Source organism: Oncorhynchus mykiss, chromosome 26 (genome assembly GCF_057628025.1).
Source record: "Oncorhynchus mykiss isolate SJ-2025 chromosome 26, ASM5762802v1, whole genome shotgun sequence".
NCBI lineage: Eukaryota > Metazoa > Chordata > Actinopteri > Salmoniformes > Salmonidae > Oncorhynchus > Oncorhynchus mykiss.
Genome location: NC_143047.1, coordinates 50,792,670 through 50,816,764, shown reverse-complemented (window position 1 = coordinate 50,816,764; position 24,095 = coordinate 50,792,670). Strand labels below are relative to the sequence as shown.

General features: G+C 47.8%; 2 protein-coding genes across 2 annotated transcripts in view; one reads left to right on the top strand and one right to left on the bottom strand.

Annotated features, from left to right (window-relative positions):
• The window catches only part of cep89 (centrosomal protein 89), a 327,319-nt gene that overhangs the window by 8,658 nt on the left and 294,566 nt on the right, over positions 1 to 24,095 (bottom strand). Inside the window, exon 19 of the mRNA XM_090221660.1 lies at positions 5,232 to 5,401. Within this exon, the coding sequence (XP_090077786.1) occupies positions 5,232 to 5,401 (170 nt within the window). The remainder of the gene's footprint in view (positions 1 to 5,231; positions 5,402 to 24,095) is intronic.
• LOC118965000 (E3 ubiquitin-protein ligase RNF182) lies at positions 5,306 to 22,280 on the top strand. The gene is made up of 2 exons (XM_036981668.2): positions 5,306 to 6,190; positions 20,247 to 22,280. Exon 2 carries the CDS (start codon positions 20,258 to 20,260, stop codon positions 21,023 to 21,025), a length of 768 nt encoding a protein of 255 aa, XP_036837563.2. The 5' UTR covers positions 5,306 to 6,190; positions 20,247 to 20,257; the 3' UTR covers positions 21,026 to 22,280.

Sequence of the window (24,095 nt, the reverse complement as noted above, 5' to 3'; positions counted from 1 at the left end):
CAAGCCGTCATATCGGGTTAGTCCACTAGGGACTTTTCATTGTGTAACAAGACCTCATATCGGGTTAGTCCTCTAAGGGACTTTTCATTGTGTAACAAGCTGTCATATCGGGTTAGTCCACTAGGGACTTTTCATTGTGTAACAAGCCATCATATCGGGTTAGTCCACTAGGGACCTTTCATTGTGTAACAAGCCGTCATATCGGGTTAGTCCACTAGGGACTTTTCATTATATAACAAGCCGTCATATCGGGTTAGTCCACTAGGGACCTTTCATTGTGTAACAAGCCATCATATCGGGTTAGTCCACTAGGGACCTTTCATTGTGTAACAAGCCGTCATATCAGGTTAGTCCACTAGGGACTTTTCATTGTGTAACAAGCCGTCATATCGGGTTAGTCCACTAGGGACCTTTCATTGTGTAACAAGCCGTCATATCGGGTTAGTCCACCAGGGACTTTTCATTGTGTAACAAGCCGTCATATCGGGTTAGTCCACTAGGGACTTTTCATTGTGTAACAAGACCTCATATCGGGTTAGTCCTCTAAGGGACTTTTCATTGTGTAACAAGCTGTCATATCGGGTTAGTCCACTAGGGACTTTTCATTGTGTAACAAGCCATCATATCGGGTTAGTCCACTAGGGACTTTTCATTGTGTATCAAGCCGTCATATCGGGTTAGTCCACTAGGGACTTTTCATTGTGTATCAAGCCGTCATATCGGGCTAGTACACTAGGGACTTTTCATTGTGTAACAAGCCGTCATATCGGGTTAGTCCACTAGGGGACTTTTCATTGTGTAACAAGACCTCATATCGGGTTAGTCCACTAGGGACCTTTCATTGTGTAACAAGTCGTCATATCGGGTTAGTCCACTAGGGACTTTTCATTGTGTAACAAGCCGTCATATCGGGTTAGCCCACTAGGGACTTTTCATTGTGTAACAAGATGTCGTATCAGGTTAGTCCACTAGGGACTTTTCATTGCACCGTGTTAGTAATCAGTGTATAATCTATCCTGTGTGTGTGATTATTTAGTTATTTAGTAAATACACAAATTGGCTGAATTATTTATCGCTGATTCGTCATGGAGACTAGGGTTTGTGCAGATATATAGGATATTACGACGTATCAGAATGAGACTGAAATAGGAGCAAATGAATGATGGATGACAGTATATCAATATATTCTCATATTTTTGAGTTAATTCAGGTAACTGTAACTTGTTAAAAAAAACTTTTTCCATGGTGCCCCAAATTAATACTTAATTATTTGTTATATGATTAATTTAATCGCGTAATAATTGGATGAATAGCCGTCATCGCATTAATGGTAGTCACGACACAGAATACATCCACATTAATGGTAGTCACGTCACGACACAGACTACATCCACATTAATGGTAGTCACGTCACGACACAGACTACATCCACATTAATGGCAGTCACGTCACGACACAGACTACATCCACATTAATGGTAGTCACGATACAGACTACATCCACATTAATGGTAGTCACGACACAGACTACATCCACATTAATGGTAGTCACTACACAGACTACATCCACATTAATGGTATTCACGATACAGACTACATCCACATTAATGGTAGTCACGACACAGACTACATCCACATTAATGGTAGTCACGACACGACACAGACTACATCCACATTAATGGTAGTCACGACACAGACTACATCCACATTAATGGTAGTCACGACACAGACTACATCCACATTAATGGTAGTCACGACACAGACTACATCCACATTAATGGTAGTCACTACACAGACTACATCCACATTAATGGTAGTCACGATACAGACTACATCCACATTAATGGTAGTCACATCACAATACAGACTACATCCACATTAATGGTAGTCACGACACAGACTACATCCACATTAATGGTAGTCACGATACAGACTACATCCACATTAATGGTAGTCACGATACAGACTACATCCACATTAATGGTAGTCACTACACAGACTACATCCACATTAATGGTAGTCACGATACAGACTACATCCACATTAATGGTAGTCACATCACAATACAGACTACATCCACATTAATGGTAGTCACGATACAGACTACATCCACATTAATGGTATTCACGACACAGACTACATCCACATTAATGGTAGTCACGACACAGACTACATCCACATTAATGGTAGTCACATCACGACACAGACTACATCCACATTAATGGTAGTCACGTCACGACACAGACTACATCCACATTAATGGTAGTCACGACACAGACTACATCCACATTAATGGTAGTCACGACACAGACTACATTCACATTAATGGTAGTCACGTCACGACACAGACTACATCCACATTAATGGTAGTCACGACACAGACTACATCCACATTAATGGTAGTCACGACACAGACTACATCCACATTAATGGTAGTCACGACACAGACTACATCCACATTAATGGTAGTCACGACACGACACAGACTACATCCACATTAATGGTAGTCACATCACTACACAGACTACATCCACATTAATGGTAGTCACTACACAGACTACATCCACATTAATGGTAGTCACGACACAGACTACATCCACATTAATGGTAGTCACGACACAGACTACATCCACATTAATGGTAGTCACGACACAGACTACATCCACATTAATGGTAGTCACGTCACGATACAGACTACATCCACATTAATGGTATTCACGATACAGACTACATCCACATTAATGGTAGTCACGACACAGACTACATCCACATTAATGGTAGTCACGACACAGACTACATCCACATTAATGGTAGTCACGACACAGACTACATCCACATTAATGGTAGTCACGATACAGACTACATCCACATTAATGGTAGTCACGACACAGACTACATCCACATTGATGGTAGTCACGATACAGACTACATCCACATTAATGGTAGTCACGACACAGACTACATCCACATTAATGGTAGTCACGACACAGACTACATCCACATTAATGGTAGTCACGTCACGACACAGACTACATCCACATTAATGGTAGTCACGACACAGACTACATCCACATTAATGGTAGTCACGACACAGACTACATCCACATTAATGGTAGTCACGACACAGACTACATCCACATTAATGGTAGTCACGACACAGACTACATCCACATTAATGGTAGTCACGACACAGACTACATCCACATTAATGGTAGTCACTACACAGACTACATCCACATTAATGGTAGTCACGACACAGACTACATCCACATTAATGGTAGTCACGACACAGACTACATCCACATTAATGGTAGTCACGACACGACACAGACTACATCCACATTAATGGTAGTCACGACACAGACTACATCCACATTAATGGTAGTCACGACACAGACTACATCCACATTAATGGTAGTCACGACACAGACTACATCCACATTAATGGTAGTCACTACACAGACTACATCCACATTAATGGTAGTCACGACACAGACTACATCCACATTAATGGTAGTCACGACACAGACTACATCCACATTAATGGTAGTCACGACACAGACTACATCCACATTAATGGTAGTCACGACACAGACTACATCCACATTAATGGTAGTCACTACACAGACTACATCCACATTAATGGTAGTCACGACACAGACTACATCCACATTAATGGTAGTCACGACACAGACTACATCCACATTAATGGTAGTCACGACACGACACAGACTACATCCACATTAATGGTAGTCACGACACAGACTACATCCACATTAATGGTAGTCACGATACAGACTACATCCACATTAATGGTAGTCACGATACAGACTACATCCACATTAATGGTAGTCACGACACTACACAGACTACATCCACTACTAGAAAAGTCATCCATCACAAATGTAATAAAGAACATCCAAAATAAACAGTTATTTAAATTAACTACTAGAAAAGTCATCCATCACAAATGTAATAAAGAACATCCAAAATAAACAGTTATTTAAATATAAACTCCTACATATGTCAGCAGAGAGCATTCTAGACTAAAGGTCTCTCCCTATAGATAGAAAGACAGACAGACAACTGGGCAGACAGCCAGACAGCCAGACCGATGGACAGGCAGACAGCTCGACCGACTTGATAGACGGACAAACAATCACAGACAGACAGGGCAACTACATCTCAGGGAGAAATTGATCAAGCCAAATCGACATTCACAATATGATTGAATGATGTCAGAATCGGCCAAATCAAATCACTCAAACTTTCTTTGTTGCCAAGTCATCGTCCTCCTGCTCTGCTCTGTACCGTAGGAGGCTTGGGGAATGTTGGATCAATTCTGTCATGCTACTGTTAAAAAAGCTGAATTTAGATGGTTCAATATTAAAATAGTATGAACTAAGGAGAGAGAGAGATACAGAGAGAGAGAAAGGGGAGGGAAAGCGGAGAGAGAGAGAGAGAGAGAGAGAGAGAGAGAGAGGGGAGGGGAGGGAAAGCGGAGAGAGAGAGAGAGAGAGAGAAAGGGGAACTCTCCGCTTTCCCTCCCCTTTCTCTCTCTCTCTCTCTCTCTGCTTTCCTTCCCCTTTCTCTCTCTCTCCCTCTCTCTCTCTCCGCTTTCCCTCCCCTTTCTCTCTCTCTCGCTCTCTCTCTCCGCTTTCCTTCAGAGAGAAAGGGCAGGGAAAGCGGAGAGAGAGAGAAAGGGGAGGGAAAGAGGAGAGCATTAAAGAGTGAGAGAGAGAGAGAGAGAGAGCACTAAAGAAAGACAATTGAGGACATCAGAAAGAGAGAGAGCAACAGCGAGAGAGAGAACAGCATTAAGAGAACAACAGAAAGAGAGAGTGACACATAGAGGAAGAGTGACTGTTCCGTCTTTCCCAGGCAGAAGCGCTTGCTGACTCCTCCTCCTCCCCACCTTGCTCTCCCTCCGGGGGCCTGTCATTGGTTTGCGTTGCTAGTGACTCGGCTGCCTGCCTGCTCACCACTCCTGCCTGTGTGTGACTCGGCTACCGTCTCTCTGCCTGTCTGTTTCTCTGACTGGCTGCCTGTTTCCCTGGCTGAGTAGCTGCCTGGCTGGCTGCCTGGTTCTCTGACTGTCTGCCTGTTTCCCTGGCTGAGTAGCTGCCTTGCTGGCTGCCTGGTTCTCTGACTGTCTGCCTGTTTCCCTGGCTGAGTAGCTGCCTGGCTGGCTGCCTAGTTCTCTGACTGTCTGCCTGTTTCCCTGGCTGGTACCTTTTCTGCTGCAGCACTCCGTCCAGGTCGTGCTGTTTGTTTCGTAGAAGCCTCTGGAGGTGCTGTATTTCTGTCTGGTAGGAGGCTGCCCTCCCTGCAAAGTCCTCCTCCTGCTCCACCAGCCTCTGGCCCAGAACCCCCAGGCTGCAGGCTGCCTGCTTCTTGTACACCTGGAGGGGGAGAAGAGGAGGCAGTCAGACCGCTGCCTGTTCCTGGAGAGAGAGAGAGGAGGAGGAGAGGAGACAGTTAGACCACTGCCTGATCCTGTAGAGAGAGAGAGAGAGAGAGAGAGAGAGAGAGAGAGAGAGGAGGAGAGGAGACGGTTAGACCACTGCCTGCTCCTGGAGAGAGAGAGAGAGAGAGAGAGAGGAGAAGGTTAGAATGCCGGCTCCCTGTGAGAGAGAGGGGACCCTGTCAGGGGGATGGCTCCACCACAGAACGGACATTTAGCACCACCACTACTACCAGCACCTTGAGGAGCATAGGAGAACTAAGGCTATTAAGTACTCAGACACTGGACCACTGGAGTACCCAGACACTGGACCACTGGAGTACCCAGACACTGGACCACTGGAGTACCCAGACACTGGACCACTGGAGTACTCAGACACTGGATCACTGGAGTACCCAGACACTGGACCACTGGAATACCCAGACACTGGACCACTGTAGTACTCAGACACTGGACCACCCAGACACTGGACCACTGGAGTACCCAGACACTGGACCACTGGAGTACCCAGACACTGGACCACTGTAGTACTCAGACACTGGACCACTGGAGTACCCAGACACTGGACCACTGTAGTACTCAGACACTGGACCACTGGAGTACCCAGACACTGGACCACTGGAATACCCAGACACTGGACCACTGGAGTACCCAGACACTGGACCACTGGAGTACCCAGACACTGGACCACTGTAGTACCCAGACACTGGACCTACTGCAGGGTAAGGTAAGGATTTGGGGAAGGGAGAGAGAGGGGTACTTGTTTACCTACTAATGTGTATGTTAGTGTGTTTGTCTCAGTATGTGTGTTAGTGTGTCTGTGTGTGAGAGCACTCAGAGGTGCAGTTATCCACTGTCCAGCAGCCCACCCAGGCAATCATTAACTTCATCCACTGTCCAGCAGCCCACCCAGGCAATCATTAACTTCATCCACTGTCCAGCAGCCCACCCAGGCAATCATTAACTTCATCCACTGTCCAGAAGCCCACTCAGGCATTCATTAACTTCATCCACCTTCCAGCAGCCCACCCAGGCAATCATTAACTTCATCCACTGTCCAGCAGCCCATCCAGGCAATCATTAACTTCATCAACCTTCCAGCAGTGCACCCAGGCAATCATTAACTTCATCCACTGTCCAGCAGCCCACCCAGGCAATCATTAACTTCATCCACTGTCCAGCAGCCCACCCAGGCAATCATTAACTTCATCCACTGTCCCACAGCCCACCCAGGCAATCATTAACTTCATCCACTGTCCCACAGCCCACCCAGGCAGTCATTAACTTCATCCACTGTCCCACAGCCCAGCCAGGCATTCATAAACTTTATCCACTGTCCCACAGCCCAGCCATGCATTTATAAACTTCATCCACTGTCCAGCAGCCCACCCCAGGCACAAATAAACTTCATCTACTGCCCCCCAGCCCAACCAGGCATTCATAAACTTCATCCACTGTCCCATATCCCAGCTAGGAATTTATAAACTTCATCCACTGTCCCCCAGCCCAGCCAGGCATTCATAAATGTAATTATCACATAAAAAAGGTGTCTTGACATTATTTCCCCATCCTTCTTGCCTAGCGTTTCGTTTGGTACAGCGGGGGTTAATATAAGTCTCGATGTGTGCCTATCTTGCTTGTGCAAAATGTTGCTGGTAGACAGAGAAGGAGAGCTGGTAGAGACAGAATGAGAGAGAAGGAGAGAGAAAAGAAGGAGAGAGGAGAGAGAGAAGGAGAGAGAAAAGAAGGAGAGAGGAGAGAGAGAGAAGGAGAGAGAAAATAAAGAGAGAGGAGAGAGAAGGAGAGAGAAAAGGAGAGAGGAGAGAGAGAAGGAGAGCTGGGCTATCTGTTGCTGAGGCAGGGCTGAGTAAAACAGGGCCTGAGAAAAACAGGGCTGTGTAAAACAGGGCTGAGTAAAACAGGGCTGAGTGAAACAGGGCTGAATGAAACAGGGCTGAGTAAAACAGGGCTGAGTAAAACAGGGCTGAGTAAAACAGGGCTGAGTGAAACAGGGCTGAGTAAAACAGGGCTGAGTAAAACAGGGCCTGAGTAAAACAGGGCTGAGTAAAACAGGGCTGAGTGAAGCAGGGCTGAGTGAAGCAGGGCTGAGTAAAACAGGGCTGAGTGAAGCAGGGCTGAGTAAAACAGGGCTGAGTAAAACAGGGCTGAGTAAAACAGGGCTGAGTGAAACAGGGCTGAGTGAAGCAGGGCTGAGTGAAACAGGGCTGAGAGAAACAGGGCTGAGTAAAACAGGGCTGAGTAAAACAGGGCTGAGTAAAACAGGGCTGAGTAAAACAGGGCTGAGTGAAACAGGGCTGAGTAAAACAGGGCCTGAGTAAAACAGGGCTGAGTAAAACAGGGCTGAGTGAAGCAGGGCTGAGTGAAGCAGGGCTGAGTAAAACAGGGCTGAGTAAAACAGGGCTGTGTAAAACAGGGCTGAGTAAAACAGGGCTGAGTGAAACAGGGCTGAATGAAACAGGGCTGAGTAAAACAGGGCTGAGTAAAACAGGGCTGAGTAAAACAGGGCTGAGTGAAACAGGGCTGAGTAAAACAGGGCCTGAGTAAAACAGGGCTGAGTAAAACAGGGCTGAGTGAAGCAGGGCTGAGTGAAGCAGGGCTGAGTAAAACAGGGCTGAGTAAAACAGGGCTGAGTAAAACAGGGCTGAGTGAAGCAGGGCTGAGTAAAACAGGGCTGAGTGAAGCAGGGCTGAGTATCAGATCCCCTCTACAACACAGCAGAACTATGAGTCTATATCAGACTCACTCTCTACAACACAGCAGAACTATGAGTCTATATTAGATCCCCTCTCTACAACACAGCAGAACTATGAGTCTATATCAGATCCACTCTCTACAACACAGCAGAACTATGAGTCTATATTAGATCCCCTCTACAACACAGCAGAACTATGAGTCTATATTAGATCCCCTCTCTACAACACAGCAGAACTATGAGTCTATATCAGACCCCCTCTACAACACAGCAGAACTATGAGTCTATATTAGATCCCCTCTACAACACAGCAGAACTATGAGTCTATATCAGATCCCCTCTCTACAACACAGCAGAACTATGAGTCTATATCAGATCCCCTCTACAACACAGCAGAACTATGAGTCTATATCAGATCCCCTCTCTACAACACAGCAGAACTATGAGTCTATATCAGATCCCCTCTACAACACAGCAGAACTATGAGTCTATATCAGATCCCCTCTACAACACAGCAGAACTATGAGTATATCAGATCCCCTCTACAACACAGCAGAACTATGAGTCTATATCAGATCCCCTCTCTACAACACAGCAGAACTATGAGTCTATATCAGATCCCCTCTACAACACAGCAGAACTATGAGTCTATATTAGATCCAGTCTCTACAACACAGCAGAACTATGAGTCTATATCAGATCCCCTCTCTACAACACAGCAGAACTATGAGTCTATATCAGATCCAGTCTCTACAACACAGCAGAACTATGAGTCTATATCAGATCCCCTCTACAACACAGCAGAACTATGAGTCTATATCAGATCCCCTCTACAACACAGCAGAACTATGAGTCTATATCAGATCCTCTCTACAACACAGCAGAACTATGAGTCTATATCAGATCCCCTCTACAACACAGCAGAACTATGAGTCTATATCAGATCCCCTCTACAACACAGCATAACTATGAGTCTATATCAGATCCCCTCTACAACACAGCATAACTATGAGTCTATATTAGATCCCCTCTACAACACAGCAGAACTATGAGTCTATATTAGATCCCCTCTCTACAACACAGCAGAACTATGAGTCTATATCAGATCCCCTCTACAACACAGCATAACTATGAGTCTATATCAGATCCCCTCTACAACACAGCATAACTATGAGTCTATATTAGATCCCCTCTACAACACAGCAGAACTATGAGTCTATATTAGATCCACTCTCTACAACACAGCAGAACTATGAGTCTATATTAGATCCCCTCTCTACAACACAGCAGAACTATGAGTCTATATTAGATCCCCTCTCTACAACACAGCAGAACTATGAGTCTATATCAGATCCTCTCTACAACACAGCAGAACTATGAGTCTATATCAGATCCCCTCTACAACACAGCAGAACTATGAGTCTATATCAGATCCCCTCTCCGCGGGGTCGGAGGAAAGCAGATGTTTCAGGTTTTTAGGTATCCAGTATTTTCAACCTAACTTCTGTTAACCCTGAGAAATGGATGTGGGGACAACTCTCGGGCATCTTTTAATGTCTGCTACACTAGGTTCCATTGTCTCCAGCAGCACACTACACTAGGTTCCATTGTCTCCAGCAGCACACTACACTAGGTTCCATTGTCCCCAGCACACTACACTAGGTTCCATTGTCCCCAGCAGCACACTACACTAGGTTCCATTGGCTCCAGCAGCACACTACACTAGGTTCCATTGTACACAGTAGCACACTACACTAGGTTCCATTGTCCCCAGCAGCACACTACACTAGGTTCCATTGTCCCCAGCATCACACTACACTAGGTTCCATTGTCCCCAGCAGCACACTACACTAGGTTCCATTGTCCCCAGCAGCACACTACACTAGGTTCCATTGTCCCCAGCAGCACACTACACTAGGTTCCATTGTCCCCAGCAGCACACTACACTAGGTTCCATTGTCCCCAGCAGCACACTACACTAGGTTCCATTGTCCCCAGCAGCACACTACACTAGGTTCCATTGTCCCCAGAAGCACACTACACTAGGTTCCATTGTCCCCAGCAGCACACTACACTAGGTTCCATTGTCCCCAGCAGCACACTACACTAGGTTCCATTGTCCCCAGAAGCACACTACACTAGGTTCCATTGTCCCCAGCAGCACACTACACTAGGTTCCATTGTCCCCAGCAGCACACTACACTAGGTTCCATTGTCCCCAGCAGCACACTACACTAGGTTCCATTGTCCCCAGCAGCACACTACACTAGGTTCCATTGTCCCCAGTAGCACACTACATTAGGTTCCATTGTCCCCAGCACACTACACTAGGTTCCATTGTCCCCAGCAGCACACTACACTAGGTTCCATTGTCTCCAGCAGCACACTACACTAGGTTCCATTGTCCCCAGCAGCACACTACACTAGGTTCCATTGTCCCCAGCAGCACACTACACTAGGTTCCATTGGCCCCAGCAGCACACTACACCAGGTTCCATTGTCCCCAGCAGCACACTACACTAGGTTCCATTGTCCCCAGCAGCACACTACACTAGGTTCCATTGTCCCCAGCAGCACACTACACTAGGTTCCATTGTCCTCAGTAGCACACTACACTAGGTTCCATTGTCCTCAGTAGCACACTACACTAGGTTCCATTGTCCCCAGTAGCACACTACACTAGGTTCCATTGTCCCCAGCAGCACACTACACTAGGTTCCATTGTCCCCAGCAGCACACTACACTAGGTTCCATTGTCCCCAGCAGCACACTACACTAGGTTCCATTGGCCCCAGCAGCACACTACACTAGGTTCCATTGTCCCCAGCAGCACACTACACTAGGTTCCATTGTACACAGTAGCACACTACACTAGGTTCCATTGTCCCCAGCAGCACACTACACTAGGTTCCATTGTCCCCAGCAGCACACTACACTAGGTTCCATTGTCCCCAGCAGCACACTACACTAGGTTCCATTGTCCCCAGCAGCACACTACACTAGGTTCCATTGTACACAGTAGCACACTACACTAGGTTCCATTGTCCCCAGCAGCACACTACACTAGGTTCCATTGTCCCCAGCAGCACACTACACTAGGTTCCATTGTACACAGTAGCACACTACACTAGGTTCCATTGTCCCCAGCAGCACACTACACTAGATTCCATTGTCCCCAGCAACACACTACACTAGGTTCCATTGTCCCCAGCAACACACTACACTAGGTTCTATTGTCCCCAGCAGCACACTACACTAGGTTCCATTGTCCCCAGCAGCACACTACACTAGGTTCCATTGTCCTCAGCAACACACTACACTAGGTTCCATTGTCCCCAGCAGCACACTACACTAGATTCCATTGTCCCCAGCAACACACTACACTAGGTTCCATTGTCCTCAGCAACACACTACACTAGGTTCCATTGTCCCCAGCAGCACACTACACTAGGTTCCATTTTCCCCAGCAGCACACTACACTAGGTTCCATTGTCCCCAGCAGCACACTACACTAGATTCCATTGTCCCCAGCAGCACACTACACTAGGTTCCATTGTCCCCAGCAGCACACCACACTAGGTTCCATTGTCCTCAGCAACACACTACACTAGGTTCCATTGTCCCCAGCAGCACACTACACTAGGTTCCATTGTCCCCAGCAGCACACTACACTAGGTTCCATTGGCCCCAGCAGCACACTACACTAGGTTCTATTGTCCCCAGCAGCACACTACACCAGGTTCCATTGTCCCCAGCAGCACACTACACTAGGTTCCATTGTCCCCAGCAGCACACTACACTAGGTTCCATTGTCCCCAGCAGCACACTACACTAGGTTCCATTGTCCTCAGTAGCACACTACACTAGGTTCCATTGTCCTCAGTAGCACACTACACTAGGTTCCATTGTCCCCAGTAGCACACTACACTAGGTTCCATTGTCCCCAGCAGCACACTACACTAGGTTCCATTGTCCCCAGCAGCACACTACACTAGGTTCCATTGTCCCCAGCAGCACACTACACTAGGTTCCATTGGCCCCAGCAGCACACTACACTAGGTTCCATTGTCCCCAGCAGCACACTACACTAGGTTCCATTGTACACAGTAGCACACTACACTAGGTTCCATTGTCCCCAGCAGCACACTACACTAGGTTCCATTGTCCCCAGCAGCACACTACACTAGGTTCCATTGTCCCCAGCAGCACACTACACTAGGTTCCATTGTACACAGTAGCACACTACACTAGGTTCCATTGTCCCCAGCAGCACACTACACTAGGTTCCATTGTCCCCAGCAGCACACTACACTAGGTTCCATTGTACACAGTAGCACACTACACTAGGTTCCATTGTCCCCAGCAGCACACTACACTAGATTCCATTGTCCCCAGCAACACACTACACTAGGTTCCATTGTCCCCAGCAACACACTACACTAGGTTCCATTGTCCCCAGCAACACACTACACTAGGTTCCATTGTCCTCAGCAACACACTACACTAGGTTCTATTGTCCCCAGCAGCACACTACACTAGGTTCCATTGGCCCCAGCAGCACACTACACTAGGTTCCATTGTCCCCAGCAGCACACTACACTAGATTCCATTGTCCCCAGCAACACACTACACTAGGTTCCATTGTCCTCAGCAACACACTACACTAGGTTCCATTGTCCCCAGCAGCACACTACACTAGGTTCTATTGTCCCCAGCAGCACACTACACTAGGTTCCATTGTCCCCAGCAGCACACTACACTAGGTTCCATTGTCCCCAGCAGCACACTACACTAGGTTCCATTGTCCCCAGCAGCACACTACACTAGGTTCCATTGTCCCCAGCAGCACACTACACTAGATTCCATTGTCCCCAGCAGCACACTACACTAGGTTCCATTGTCCCCAGCAGCACACTACACTAGGTTCCATTGTCCTCAGCAGCACACTACACTAGATTCCATTGTCCTCAGCAGCACACTACACTAGGTTCCATTGTCCCCAGCAGCACACTACACTAGGTTCCATTGTCCCCAGCAGCACACTACACTAGGTTCCATTGTCTGACACGGCGTTGATGTGGCTCTAGGGTGTTGTGTTATCGAGGTAGTTACGAGTGATGGGAGCTAGATGACTTCATGAATTCCTTCAACAGTATTTCCCAAAGCAGAGGGTGTGAATATCAAACCGTGCCGTGTTTCCTCAAAGTAATATGGGTCCCGGAATCAGAAGGGAATAAGCAGGAAACAAGGAATGCTCCCACCAGCATTTAGGGAAAACATAGACATGTTGGGGGAAGTTGCATGTTGGCAAAACCTATTGGTGTGTTACTATGGTTACTTGACTACATAGCCAGGGAAATGTCTGAAACAGTAAACCATGCACAGGGTGTTTCCCCTACTGCTACTTAGGGGGATTGAAAGCAAAGGTTTCTCTCCATCTCTCTCCCTCCTTCTCTCTCTCTCTCTCCAAGTGACAACAGCTCATTAGCACAGAGAGACAGCCACTGCTCCCTCCCTCTAGGGTGTCAGTCGGTCCTCTTCCTCAGAGAGACAGCCACCTCTAGGGTGTCGGTCGGTCCTATTCCACAGAGAGACAGCCACCTCTAGGGTGTCGGTCGGTCCTCTTCCACAGAGAGACAGCCACCTCTAGGGTGTCAGTCAGTCCTCTTCCACAGAGAGACAGCCACCTCTAGGGTGTCAGTCAGTCCTCTTCCACAGAGAGACAGCCACCTCTAGGGTGTCGGTCGGTCCTCTTCCACAGAAAGACAGCCACCTCTAGGGTGTCAGTCGGTCCACACAGAGAGACAGCCACCTCTAGGGTGTCGGTCGGTCCTCTTCCACAGAGAGACAGCCACCTCTAGGGTGTCAGTCGGTCCTCTTCCACAGAGAAACAGCCACATCTAGGGTGTCAGTCGGTCCTCTTCCACAGAGAGACAGCCACCGCTTCCTCCCTCTAGGGTGTCAGTCGGTCCTCTTCCACAGAGAGACAGCCACCTCTAGGGTGTCAGTCACTCCTCTTCCACAGAGAGACAGCTACCTCTAGGGTGTCGGTCGGTCCTCTTCCACAGAGAGACAGCCACCTCTAGGGTGTCAGTCGGTCCACACAGAGAGACAGCCACCGCTCCCTCCCTCTAGGGTGTCAGTCGGTCCTCAGAGAGACAGCCACCGCTCCCTCCCTCTAGGGTGTCAGTCGGTCCACAGAGAGACAGCCACCGCTCCCTCCCTCTAGGGTGTCAGTCGGTCCTCAGAGAGACAGCCACCGCTCCCTCCCTCTAGGGTGTCAGTCGGTCCTCAGAGAAACAGCCACCGCTCCCTCCCTCTAGGGTGTCAGTCGGTCCTCAGAGAGACAGCCACCGCTCCCTCCCTCTAGGGTGTCAGTCGGTCCTCAGAGAGACAGCCACCGCTCCCTCCCTCTAGGGTGTCAGTCGGTCCTCAGAGAGACAGCCACCGCTCCCTCCCTCTAGGGTGTCAGTCGGTCCTCTTCCACAGAGAGACAGCCACCGCTCCCTCCCTCTAGGGTGTCAGTCGGTCCTCAGAGAAACAGCCACCGCTCCCTCCCTCTAGGGTGTCAGTCGGTCCTCTTCCACAGAGAGACAGCCACCGCTCCCTCCCTCTAGGGTGTCAATCGGTCCTCAGAGAAACAGCCACCGCTCCCTCCCTCTAGGGTGTCAGTCGGTCCTCTTCCACAGAGAGACAGCCACCGCTCCCTCCTTCTAGGGTGTCAGTCAGTCCTCTTCCACAGAGAGACAGCCACCGCTCCCTCCCTCTAGGGTGTCAGTCGGTCCTCAGAGAGACAGCTGAGGAGAGAGCAGAGCTGCTGCTGTGCAAATCAACAATGAACCTTTCAGCCAGGAAGCAGAGGGGCGGGGCAGTAAAAAGACGCGGTCTATTAAAACACATTGGAGGCCCCTCACCCTTCGGTGTTGTCTAAATGTACTGCTGATATGATAAAATAGGTCCTAGCAGACATTATTCTTTACGATCAGACCGGATTCTTTTTTCAACTCCTATAAATCATTTTCAATAATAACAGTATTACCGCCAAAGTTCTACTGCCTGGTATGCGCTCTCTCTTCCTCATACACAATCTCTCTCATCCCCTTCTCTCTCCTTCATCTCTCTCCCTCTAACCCCTCTTCTCTCTCTCTCTCTTCCTCACACACAATCTCTCTCTCTATCTCTCCCATCCCCTTCTCCCTCCTTCATCTCTCTCCCTCTAACCCCTCTCTCCATCTCTCTCCCTCTAACCCCTCTTCTCTCTCTCCATCTCTCCCATCCCCTTCTCCCTCCATCTCTCTCCCTCCATCTCTCTCCCTCTAACCCCCCCATCTCTTTCTCCATCTAAGCCCCATCTCTCTCTCCCCCCATCTCTCTCTCCATCTAAGCCCCATCTCTCTCTCCCCCCATCTCTCTCTCTCCATCCTCTGAATATATCATGGTGTGTATAGAAGTCACGGTTGTATTTGACTGGATTTAATAATGCACAGACTAGCGTCAAGTCCAAAAATAAACTCACGACAGAAATAGCAATCTACCCATAAATAAAACACCTGTCTTAGGCTACAGTCCACTCTCCACCAATGGGCTTCACCATAGGGTAACCCGTCTCTGAACAGTCAGCCAGGCTAACCCGTCTCTGAACAGTCAGCCAGGCTAACCCGTCTCTGAGCAGTCAGCCACACTAACCCATCTCTGAACAGTCAGCCAGGCTAACCCGTCTCTGAGTAGTCAGCCACACTGAGTGGTCAGTCAGCCAGGCTAACCCGTCTCTGAACAGTCAGCCACACTAACCCGTCTCTGAGTAGTCAGCCACACTGAGCAGTCAGTCAGCCAGGCTAACCCGTCTCTGAGCAGTCAGCCACACTAACCCATCTCTGAGCAGTCAGCCACACTGAGCAGTCAGTCAGCCAGGCTAACCCGTCTCTGAGCAGTCAGCCAGGCTAACCCGTCTCTGAGCAGTCAGCCACACTGAGCAGTCAGTCAGCCAGGCTAACCCGTCTCTGAGCAGTCAGCCAGGCTAACCCGTCTCTGAGCAGTCAGCCAGGCTAACCCGTCTCTGAGCAGTCAGCCATGCTAACCTGTCTCTGAGCAGTAACCACGCTAACCTGTCTCTGAACAGTCAGCCAGGCTAAAGTCATTACATTATCTCTCTGAGTAGAAACAGACACAGTGAATAACCTCTACGTGGAGAAGTCACTACGTTATCTCTCTGAGTAGAAACAGACACAGTGAATAACCTCTATGTGGAGAAGTCATTACGTTATCTCTCAGAGTAGAAACAGACACAGTGAATAACCTCTACGTGGAGAAGTCACTACGTTATCTCTCTGAGTAGAAACAGACATAGTGAATAACCTCTACGTGAAGAAGTCATTACGTTATCTCTCTGAGTAGAAACAGACACAGTGAATAACCTCTACGTGAAGTCATTATGTTATCTCTCTGAGTAGAAACAGACACAGTGAATAACCTCTACGTGGAGAAGTCACTACGTTATCTCTCTGAGTAGAAACAGACACAGTGAATAACCTCTACGTGGAGAAGTCACTACGTTATCTCTCTGAGTAGAAACAGACATAGTGAATAACCTCTACGTGGAGAAGTCACTACGTTATCTCTCTGAGTAGAAACAGACATAGTGAATAACCTCTACGTGGAGAAGTCATTACGTTATCTCTCTGAGTAGAAACAGACACAGTGAATAACCTCTACGTGGAGAAGTCACTACGTTATCTCTCTGAGTAGAAACAGACACAGTGAATAACCTCTACGTGAAGTCATTATGTTATCTCTCTGAGTAGAAACAGACACAGTGAATAACCTCTACGTGGAGAAGTCACTATGTTATCTCTCTGAGTAGAAACAGACACAGTGAATAACCTCTACGTGGAGAAGTCATTACGTTATCTCTCTGAGTAGAAACAGACACAGTGAATAACCTCTACGTGGAGAAGTCATTACGTTATCTCTCTGAGTAGAAACAGACACAGTGAGAAGTCACTACGTTATCTCTCTGAGTAGAAACAGACACAGTGAATAACCTCTACGTGGAGAAGTCACTACGTTATCTCTCTGAGTAGAAACAGACACAGTGAATAACCTCTACGTGAAGTCATTATGTTATCTCTCTGAGTAGAAACAGACACAGTGAATAACCTCTACGTGGAGAAGTCACTACGTTATCTCTCTGAGTAGAAACAGACACAGTGAATAACCTCTACGTGGAGAAGTCATTATGTTATCTCTCTGAGTAGAAACAGACATATCACTGCCTTCTGATTGACCACATTATGAAGAACACAATGAACAGCTTGGTCAAATAAATGTAGAACACGGAGGATTTAGGCGGATACTAAATTAATAGCTCTTTATTGATAGGAACTTGTAATCTACATTTTATATGAACACAGATTAATATGTCCTATAGTTCACCTCTCAGACGGACAGACAGACACAGGTAGCTCAGCTCACACGTCCTCATAACGACATACCCAGACTGAAATTATTCATCTAGTAGAGATAGAGGCTGCAGAACAGAGACATGAGGAGACAGGGACCTTTAGTAGAGATTGAGGCTGCAGAACAGAGACATGAGGAGACAGGGACCTTTAGTATAGATAGAGGCTGCAGAACAGAGGCATGAGGAGACAGGGACCTTTAGTAGAGATTGAGGCTGCAGAACAGAGACATGAGGAGACAGGGACCTTTAGTAGAGATAGAGGCTGCAGAACAGAGACAGGGACCTGAGGAGACAGGGACCTTTAGTAGAGATAGAGGATGCAGAACAGAGACAGGGACCTGAGGAGACAGGGACCTTTAGTAGAGATAGAGGCTGCAGAACAGAGGCATGAGGAGACAGGGACCTTTAGTAGAGATTGAGACTGCAGAACAGAGACATGGACCTTTAGTAGAGATAGAGGCTGCAGAACAGAGACAGGGACCTTTAGTAGAGATAGAGGCTGCAGAACAGAGACATGAGGAGACAGGGACCTTTAGTAGAGATAGAGGCTGCAGAACAGAGACAGGGACTTTTAGTAGAGATAGAGGCTGCAGAACAGAGACATGAGGAGACAGGGACCTTTAGTAGAGATAGAGGCTGCAGAACAGAGACATGAGGAGACAGGGACCTTTAGTAGAGATAGAGGCTACAGAACAGAGACAGGGACCTTTAGTAGAGATAGAGGCTGCAGAACAGAGACATGAGGAGACAGGGACCTTTAGTAGAGATAGAGGCTGCAGAACAGAGACATGAGGAGACAGGGACCTTTAGTAGAGATAGAGGCTGCAGAACAGAGGCATGAGGAGACAGGGACCTTTAGTAGAGATTGAGGCTGCAGAACAGAGACAGAGACCTGAGGAGACAGGCACCTTTAGTAGAGATAGAGGCTGCAGAACAGAGACAGGGACCTGAGGAGACAGGGACCTTTAGTAGACCTCTAGTCCTGATAGAGGTCAACAACAGTCTGGTGTGTTGTTCTAGTCCTGATATAGGTAGGGTCAAAAACAGTCTGATGTGTTGTTCTAGTCCTGATAGAGGTCAACAACAGTCTGGTGTGTTGTTCTAGAGCTGATAGAGGTCAACAACAGTCTGGTGTGTTGTTCTAGTCCTGATAGAGGTCAACAACAGTCTGATGTGTTGTTCTAGTCCTGATAGAGGTCAACAACAGTCTGGTGTGTTGTTCTAGTCCTGATAGAGGTAGGGTCAACAACAGTCTGGTGTGTTGTTCTAGTCCTGATAGAGGTCAACAACAGTCTGGTGTGTTGTTCTAGTCCTGATAGAGGTCAACAACAGTCTGGTGTGTTGTTCTAGTCCTGATAGAGGTAGGGTCAACAACAGTCTGGTGTGTTGTTCTAGAGCTGATAGAGGTCAACAACAGTCGGATGTGTTGTTCTAGTCCTGATAGAGGTCAACAACAGTCTGGTGTGTTGTTCTAGTCCTGATAGAGGTAGGGTCAACAACAGTCTGGTGTGTTGTTCTAGTCCTGATAGAGGTCAACAACAGTCTGATGTGTTGTTCTAGTCCTGATAGAGGTAGGGTCAACAACAGTCTGATGTGTTGTTCTAGTCCTGATAGAGGTCAACAACAGTCTGGTGTGTTGTTCTAGTCCTGATAGAGGTCAACAACAGTCTGGTGTGTTGTTCTAGTCCTGATAGAGGTCAACAACAGTCTGATGTGTTGTTCTAGTCCTGATAGAGGTAGGGTCAACAACAGTCTGATGTGTTGTTCTAGTCCTGATAGAGGTCAACAACAGTCTGATGTGTTGTTCTAGTCCTGATAGAGGTCAACAACAGTCTGGTGTGTTGTTCTAGTCCTGATAGAGGTAGGGTCAACAACAGTCTGGTGTGTTGTTCTAGTCCTGATAGAGGTCAACAACAGTCTGGTGTGTTGTTCTAGTCCTGATAGAGGTCAACAACAGTCTGGTGTGTTGTTCTAGAGCTGATATAGGTAGGGTCAACAACAGTCTGGTGTGTTGTTCTAGTCCTGATAGAGGTAGGGTCAACAACAGTCTGATGTGTTGTTCTAGTCCTGATAGAGGTAGGGTCAACAACAGTCTGGTGTGTTGTTCTAGTCCTGATAGAGGTCAACAACAGTCTGGTGTGTTGTTCTAGAGCTGATATAGGTAGGGTCAACAACAGTCTGGTGTGTTGTTCTAGTCCTGATATAGGTAGGGTCAACAACAGTCTGATGTGGTTTCATCAGACCACATCAGAAACATCACACTTGGTGTAAATCTTTTGGTTCTCATTCACCATCACATGTACTTGACATGATATTGAGAAACTAATTCTCATTTTTCGTTTTTGAAATTGTGAAAATATTCTAAATGTCTCGAGTACCTTTGACCTCTTTAATGAACTTGAAAAATGTATCATAAGGTGTAAAGAAATTACCTTCCTTCTCTCTCTCCCTCCCTCTCTCCATCCCTCCATCTATCTCTCTCCATCCCTCTCACTCCCTCCCTCCCTCTCTCTCTCTCTCTCTCACTCCCTCCCTCCCTCTCTCTCTCTCTCTCCATCCCCCTCTCTCCCTCCCTCTCTCCCTCTATCTCTCTCTCCCTCTCTTCCTCAGAGCATGCGTCCATGATGAGTGTTCCTCAGCCTGACCCGGATGAGATGCCCCCCTCCACCGTCAACCCTGTCACCACCCCCACCCTGAGCCCGACCCCACCAATCACAGACGAGCTGGAGTGTAAGATCTGTTACCAGCGTTACAATGTCCACAACCGCAGGCCCAAGATCCTGGACTGCCTCCACCGGGTGTGTGCCCGCTGCCTCAACAAGATCCTGGACACGGGGGACGTCTTGGGCTGCATTTCCTGCCCCTTCTGCCGACACGAAACAGAGGTCAGCGAATACGAGGTGTCGGGCCTCCCCGACGACTCCAACGTCATATCCTGCCTGGCTGTCAGGGATAAGTCCTGGAGCTCTGACCAAGAGGTGACCCTCACCCCCAAGAGCCTGTCCTCCACCTCCCCCTCGCTTCACTCCTCCAACTGCCTGGTGATCACTATCATGGAGGTTCAGAGGGACACGGGGCCCGGGGGCCTTGGCAGCTCAGACCACTACACAGAGCACAGCCTGGACTCTATCTCCGTGGGCTCCAATGGGCAGGAGGTTCAGGAAGCCCTGTCCAAGTTGTGTTCGCACGTCCCCCGGATCCTGGTGTGGCTCTTGGGGTTGTTCTACTTCGGGTCCCTGCCCCTGGGCATCTACCTGCTGGTGATCCAGAGGGTGACGCTGGGCATAGTCTGTGTGAGCCTGGTACCGTCCAGTCTGACTGTGTGTCTGGTCTATGGGTTCTGCCAGTGTCTCTGCCAGGGCATGTGTGACTGCTCGTCTAGGGGCTGACTGACTGACTCAACAGGGTACTGACTGATGCTGGGGTTGGAGGGAGGGAAAATACTGGACTGTTGGAATCAACATGGTGTCCTTTACTGCCCCAATCTAACAACCAGCCGGGTTGGAGGGAGGGAAAATACTGGACTGTTGGAATCAACATGGTGTCCTTTACTGCCCCAATCTAGTGACCAGCCGGGTTGGAGGGAGGGAAAATACTGGACTGTTGGAATCAACATGGCGTCCTTTACTGTCCCAATCAGAACAAGGGGATTGACAATCTCTGTATTGAAAGCTGTTTGCTGAACTCTCCATACAGTCTGTGGATTGAGAACTGGCGCCAACGGGCCTTCCAGCCCTGTGTGAGAGACTGGAGACTGGAGACTGGAGACTGGAGACTAATGGAGGGCTGGGTAACAATGGATTGTTGTTGTCAAATTATAAAGCAGGATTGGCAAACTGTCTCAGAACCTTCCAGTCAAACTGTCAATATGTCTCAGAACCTTCCAGTCAAACTGTCAATATGTCTCAGAGCCTTTCAGTCAAACTGTCAATATGTCTCAGAACCTTCCAGTCAAACTCTCAATATGTCTCAGAACCTTCCAGTCAAACTCTCAATATGTCTCAGAACCTTCCAGTCAAACTCTCAATATGTCTCAGAACCTTCCAGTCAAACTGTCAATATGTCTCAGAGCCTTCCAGTCAAACTGTCAATATGTCTCAGAACCTTCCAGTCAAACTGTCAATATGTCTCAGAACCTTCCAGTCAAACTGTCAATATGTCTCAGAACCTTCCAGTCAAACTGTCAATATGTCTCAGAACCTTCCAGTCAAACTCTCAATATGTCTCAGAACCTTCCAGTCAAACTCTCAATATGTCTCAGAACCTTCAACTGTCAATATGTCTCAGAACTTTCCAGCCAAACTCTCAATATGTCTCAGAACCTTCCAGTTCTATAGGTTAGTTGTATTTCCATGTGCAACAACGGGGCCCTTTGGCAGTTAACAGTAAAGACGAGGGAGTTGCAGTTTCTAATAGATCAGATAATAAGAGCATTACCATTTAGTTCATCTAGTCCAGAGAGTCTGGAGACAAACAGGACCATAAAGATGTCTCTCTGTCTCCATGTTCCCTCAACTGGGCCTCAGAACCAGCTGGCTGACTGCTGTCCTGAGGCTCTATAGGGTTGGTTTGGGTTGGTGAACTGAGCCTCAGAACCAGCTGGCTGAGTGCTGTCCTGAGGCTCTATGGGGTTGGTTTGGGTTGGTGAACTGGGCCTCAGAACCAGCTGGCTGACTGCTGTCCTGAGGCTCTATGCTGTTGGTTTGGGTTAGTGAACTGAGCCTCAGAACCAGCTGGCTGACTGCTGTCCTGAGGCTCTATGGGGTTGGTTTGGGTTAGTGAACTGAGCCTCAGAAACAGCTGGCTGAGTGCTGTCCTGAGGCTCTATGGGGTTGGTTTGGGTTAGTGAACTGAGCCTCAGAACCAGCTGGCTGAGGGGACTCTTGTTTCCTCTCAGTTATTCTGTCTCTGATCAAACAGACCATGAGGATCCCAGCTCTAGAGGTTAATCTTGCCATATAACTGACTGACTGTGAAAAGGACAACTCCTTCGGGCGATACGATACATCATTGAAATAAACAGAAAATAATGATTCAATAATGGCTGTTTCTTGTTGCCTCTTTCTTTCTTCAAAACAACACATTTAGCTGATCAATGATTGGAGTTATTTCCCCCCAGATGAAACCAATCAAATGCATCCTACTTCCATCAACAGATTAAAGTCATCAGGAATAACATCAAATAGGCTATAATGAGGGGACAGAGTAGAGGCCGGCCGGCCAGCCTCCTACTACAGCCAGAGTAGAGTTCGGCCAGACAGCCAGAGTAGAGACCCGGCCAGCCTCCTGCTACAGCCAGAGTAGAGGGCGGCCTCCTGCTACAGAGTAGAGGCCGGCCAGCCTCCTGCTACAGCCAGAGTAGAGTTCGGCCAGACAGCCAGAGTAGAGACCCGGCCAGCCTCCTGCTACAGAGTAGAGATCGGCCTCCTGCTACAGAGTAGAGGCCGACCAGCCTCCTGCTACAGCCAGAGTAGAGGCCGGCCTCCTGCTAGAGCCAGAGTACAGCCACACTAATTCTGACCAGAGCCTAATGGGTCCTGGTAGTGCACTACATAGGGAATAGGGTGCCATCTTGATCAGAGTGACTGGCAGCAGACATTATAGGATCAGTCTGTCACACTGTCTTCCTGTATATGAACAGCAGGACAGGATCAGTCTGTCACACTGTCTTCCTGTATACGAACAGCAGGACAGGATCAGTCTGTCACACTGTCTTCCTGTATTTGAACAGCAGGACAGGATCAGTCTGTCACACTGTCTTTCTGTATATGAACAGCAGGACAGGATCAGTCTGTCACACTGTCTTCCTGTATACGAACAGCAGGACAGGATCAGTCTGTCACACTGTCTTCCTGTATATGAACAGCAGGACAGGACCCAGGTAAACACTCCTGTTCATAACATGTCCATTAACAGGGCCAGGGTAAACACTAGACACTCCTGTTCATAACATGTCTATTAACAGAGCCAGGGTAAACACTAGACACTCCTGTTCATAACATGTCCATTAACAGAGCCAGGGTAAACACTCCTGTTCATAACATGTCCATTAACAGAGCCAGGGTAAACACTCCTGTTCATAACATGTCTATTAACAGAGCCAGGGTAAACACTAGACACTCCTGTTCATAACATGTCCATTAACAGAGACAGGGTAAACTCTCCTGTTGGATAAAACATTCACTCTTCTCTCCTGTTCATAACATGTCTATTAACAGAGCCAGGGTAAACACTCCTGTTGGATAAAACATTCACTCTTCTCTCCTGTTCATAACATGTCTATTAACAGAGACAGGGTAAACACTAGACACTCCTGTTCATAACATGTCTATTAACAGAGCCAGGGTAAACACTCCTGATGGATAAAACATTCACTCTTCTCTCCTGTTCATAACATGTCTATTAACAGAGCCAGGGTAAACACTCCTGATGGATAAAACATTCACTCTTCTCTCCTGT